This window comes from Mesitornis unicolor, unplaced genomic scaffold (assembly GCF_000695765.1).
Source record: "Mesitornis unicolor isolate BGI_N332 unplaced genomic scaffold, ASM69576v1 scaffold179, whole genome shotgun sequence".
In the NCBI taxonomy this organism is placed as follows: Eukaryota; Metazoa; Chordata; class Aves; order Mesitornithiformes; family Mesitornithidae; genus Mesitornis; species Mesitornis unicolor.
In genome coordinates, this window is record NW_010208998.1 from 121,870 (window position 1) to 126,720 (window position 4,851).

General features: G+C 39.7%; 1 protein-coding gene across 1 annotated transcript in view; it reads left to right on the forward strand.

Moving 5' to 3' along the window:
- LOC104547124 (synapsin-2-like) overlaps positions 1-4,851 on the forward strand; it is a 115,885-nt gene that overhangs the window by 110,936 nt on the left and 98 nt on the right. Inside the window, exons 12-13 of the mRNA XM_010192703.1 lie at positions 2,236-2,530; positions 4,796-4,851. The exon at positions 4,796-4,851 is cut by the window's right edge and continues 98 nt beyond it. Of these exons, the coding sequence (XP_010191005.1) occupies positions 2,236-2,530; positions 4,796-4,851 (351 nt within the window). The remainder of the gene's footprint in view (positions 1-2,235; positions 2,531-4,795) is intronic.

The following is a 4,851-nucleotide window of genomic DNA, read 5'->3' on the forward strand; positions in this document are numbered from 1 at the left end:
CACTGGAAAAAAATTATCAGTGAGAATCATCATTCTTAGTGTTTCTTTTATTTGTACAAGCTGGCTGGTAAGATGAGAATTAAGGTATGCATTATTAGCTATTTAAATGTTTGTGGTAAGTGCTACTGTTTACTGCCTATCAGTAATTACATGAATATTTTGCTTTAGTGATCAGCATTTGTCTGGGTCAGTGATCATTCCAATGATGGCATCAGCTATTTTGTTCTATATTAAGAAAATTCCACTCAGAATCAGGTTCACAAATCCTTACCTCCAGACACCATAGAAGTGACTAAACCATCCTGCCCTGGGGTGAAGAAATGAATCTGACAATTGATTTTATTTCGAGCAGTTGGTATTTTTTTGCATGTAGTAGTACGAGCATTCACAAGTGCTTTTCACATGACATTTGTGAGGCGTGTGTGTGTGTGAAGAAGAGACGGGGGTTTCAGATAGGATCGCAGCTCGTTGACTGGCGAGGACTGACGAGGGCACACACTATTCCTGCATACCACAGACAAGAAGCAAGCCAAAATGTCTCTCTGCATGTGAGCATGCTTAGGTGCAATATTGTGGGTAACAGGGAACAGATGTTTTACAGTGTAGGCTTAATGTTCAGTTTTGTTGAGTTATTTTTGGTAAAAGTTTCTTTCATGATTGTTGCCTTTTGTACAACCCAGCTGCAAGAAAGTGAGCAAATGCTGGAAGTGTGACAGCAGTATATCTTTTATGTGAAATATCTTGTACAGCTTAATGTGCAATAAAAGAAAGTTATATCTGTCTTCAGTGTAAAGTTTCTGGCATTCAAGCCTGTATGTACAAGTGGGGGAAAAGAAACCTTTCTGTTTTTCAATATTGAGTGAAAGGAGACTAATAAGAAAAGGATCCTTATTAAGATGTTGCAAGACCATGTTATCACCTTCAAATATTTCCTACAAAAGTGGTTCAAATTAATAAACAATGGAGGCACATTCCTTAACATACAGTACGTGCTATTTATCTTTCTACACCACAACACACTGCTACAACTGTATTAAAACTTATTGAAGCATTAGTACGTGCTGTTCTCAGACATACGCACTGCAATCTCATATAGTAACTGAAAAGCTAACTATAATAGCAATTTAAAAAGAAAAACAACCACCAACAACATATATTGCAACAGTACTTCCAGATATAAAGGTTTTCTTTTAGAGACCTGAATAGATTGTCTTTTACTTGCACTAAGTATCTGTGTAAGACTGAAAATTCCCAAATGTTCAGAACACCCAGATCAGTTGTCTTTGGTAATATTTACTATTCAGCAAAGCTCTTACCCTGACCTAAACGTTATATTTAAAAAATGGCTCAGAATTTCATCCTGCCCACTCTTCCCCTTAATTCAGATGTCCTGTGTGCCTTGTCACGTGCAAGAATAAAGCCTCAGTTATAGCAACTGTCAGCCCAGAAAACCGCATTCAGACATCTGACACAAGAGAAAAGCAGCATGCCCACTGATATCTGACAGCACTATTTCAGTCAGAAAGCAGAGAAAAACTCCTGTGTAATGACACAGCATCTTTCAGCCATGGATTTCACAACCTAAGTCTCTATATATGTTGTAGTTTCACACGTGATACAGTATTTTGCCAGCGTGCTTCCTTCTTGGTGGAAAGATCTCCTTGGTAAAGAATTAGTAATGGCTTTCTTGTGTTTCTTGTAATGTTCTTGACATATTTCACTAAGCAGTTAAATAAGTTATCAAAAGACTTTAAAGTAGCCTGAAAATTTAAGTACAAAGTTGTTTTACTGCTATAAGAGTAAATCTAAGAGGACTATTACAGAAATAATTTCAAAACTTTGGAGGAACAAAACTGCAATTACTATACAGAGAATAGGAGCTGTATTGCTGAAATAGATATTATTGGTAAATTCAGTTATCTGGCAGCCTCTCCTTGAGCCAAAGTTATGCTGGGTGTAACTCCATTGATTTGATATGAAGTCACTATGGCTACTGCTGGGATAAATTTCGTACCTCTTAGCAATTATTAAGGATTAATCGTAGGTGCTCCAAGCAAGTTACTAATGTACCAGCTATGATTAGTAGTACATGAAACTGCAGTCCATATGAATAGAATTTTGCCTCGAAAGTAGAATTAATCACATTCAAGGATTATTTTAAAGTGTTGGCTATGAAATCTAGTAAGAGTTCTTTGATACTATAACATTATGAAGTTTTTCTTGTACTGAACCTAGGGGGCCCAGTGCAACCCCAAGGAATGCAATCCCAAAGCCAGGAGCCATTGCAGCCCCAGCGCATGTACCCCCCCGGGCAGTCAGCAAAGCCCGCAACTTCCCAGCCACAGCGTCCGCCTGGCCCTACAACAACCCAGCAGCCACGGCCCCAGGCTCAAGGTCCTTCCAGCGCCAGATTATCAAAGGAAGCGGAGCCGCAGCTGCAGCCTGCTCCACAGCCTGCACCCCAGCCTGCTCCACAGCCAGCGCCACAGCCTGCTCCACAACAGAAGCCTCAGTCACATCCACAGCTTAAGTAAGATTTGCTTTATCCCTTTTCTTTTCTCCTCAGAACGCAGATGTTGTTGTTGTAGCTATCATTTGGGAGGTGGTCTGATATTCAGAAAAAGATGTACGTGTGTTCCTGAGTCCAGAATGAGCATAAAACATTTCAAAAACCTTATTCTCTGCTTATGATTAGTAAGACGGTACCATTAGTTGTATCCTAAGCACCGCACAAACTTTCAGTTATTAGTTGTGCAATTTCTTCCCCAGCTAGCTCTGAAAACTCATCATCTTTCTCATATTTGTTTTCTCCTTTTTATGTCACTGACTCACGATCTGGGTGTGCTGTACGCCTGCTCAGAAAAGAGGAAGTCTTATCTATTTAAACTTTTAACCTGGCAGTCACGCAGACAGCAGATTCCAGTTTCCAAAGGCTCAGGAACAGCCCCGTTGAACACGGTAGCCAGCGGCCGCCCAACTGCGGTTCCTCACAGTCACACTTGGTTCACAGTTACACATTGCTACTGGCTGTGGCGGCTCACGCAGGCCCTGGCCCAAGGAAACTACAGGAAACTGTAGTGTGTAGTTCCCTCGCTGTAGAAATGTTCCCGAATGCCCAGCATGTGGTTGTGCTATAGCGAGCCAGCCGCCTGCTGCAGGGAAGAACAGGAAGAGGAGCTGTAGCTCTGTCCCCCCTTGCAGCTTTAACCCAGCAGGCTTTTTTCCCACCCACTAATGCAAGCGTGAGCCACTTCTCAATCTTCACCTGAGCACAATTCAGTGGAAGTGATGTGTTCAGGTGACAATATGCAAAGATGACACTATTTCCCTCACCTTCCTAGGACGTTATCCATTATTTAAGTACACATAGAGAACAGGGAAGGCAGTTCTCTTAAGCCACATGAAAGACTGACATTTAAGAAAAACAGTCAAGAACAGGTAGAGAAGAAAGGTACCATATACTGCTGCTCAGCTTTCTCCCTTTCCTTTAGTTCCTTGTTCAAATCTAGATTCATTTTTCTTTTCTTCAAATGGAAAACAGTCTGCATTTAAAACAAAATAAAAAAGGAGAAATTAAAGTTTTAAAGATGCAAGCCATAATAAGAGTAGTTTTCCTAACTTTCAAGAAGCAGTTTGAGGTCCACAGCAAGACTCAGATCTCCTGCCTGAAGGATTAACTTTATCTATTTGCATGTGTATGCTTTGTATTCACCCACATGCTGTTGCCTAACCTGTATGTACATGTTATTAATCTGTGAATAAATATTTAATTAGGCTACTTATTGTGTTACTAATCAAGTCAAGTGCTGCTTCCCACCCTCCCTCTTTCAGTGAGTACAAATAAACATTTATCAGCCTATTCTCATTAACACAACTATAATTTATGAAAAACCTAAAATGCCTGTGGCACTGTTTGCTGTACATTATTAGTTTAGAGCTGGAGAAGTTGCAAACCATGGAAAGTTTAAGACAATCTGAATAAGAAAAGTGTTTCAGTTTTACTATAGCCAAAACTGGAATCCTATTATTGTACTGAGATAAAAATTAAATCAGTTACTAATGCATGGATATCTTTGTAAAAGATTCTAACTCATTAATGTTTTCTGTTTAAATTCAAGCCTACTTTTAAAATATTATTTTATCTAAGTGACGAGTTAAAGTTTAAAACCTCAGACATTTTTCCTTCTTGCATGTTCTTCTATTCATGCTTACTGTAGTTACGTCACAGCACTACAAACAGAATAGCATTGCTAGACTGCCTATAGACAAGGCAAATTAGAGGATTTTTTTAAAGATATATGGTGTCATTAAGCATGCTTTAAGGATCAAATGTTCACTGTATATAGAGAGAGCACATTACAACTTTAGGATTCATTCTTCAAACTCTTGCTGCTACACCTGTTTTTTGTTCATAACTGCAGCCTTAAGGAACGCAATTATTGATTATCCTGTGTTGGGTGGTGGTTTAGCAGGCAGGCCCAGTTTTTCCTCAAGTTCTAATTTGCATCATCCAATGTCCTGGAATGCGGTGCTTCAGATCTGTAACAAAAGCAGTATGTTCTCGAAAGCAAAAGTTATCCCACTTCTTGAATCAGAAGGCACGTGCCGTATGGCAGCAGCAGCTCCCTATGCTATGTCTAAATCGTATTTCCTGTGTTGAATGTCCATTTTGTTCACATGCAGACTGTCTACATCTCGTGGCCGTTTTTCCTTTACTCACAATTGATACCAGTTATATGTGGATGGAAGCTGGACAATATACCCATACAAAACATGTTGTGTTTTTGTCTTGCAGCAAGTCGCAGTCTTTGACAAATGCCTTCAGTTTCACAGAATCCTCCTTCTTCCGAT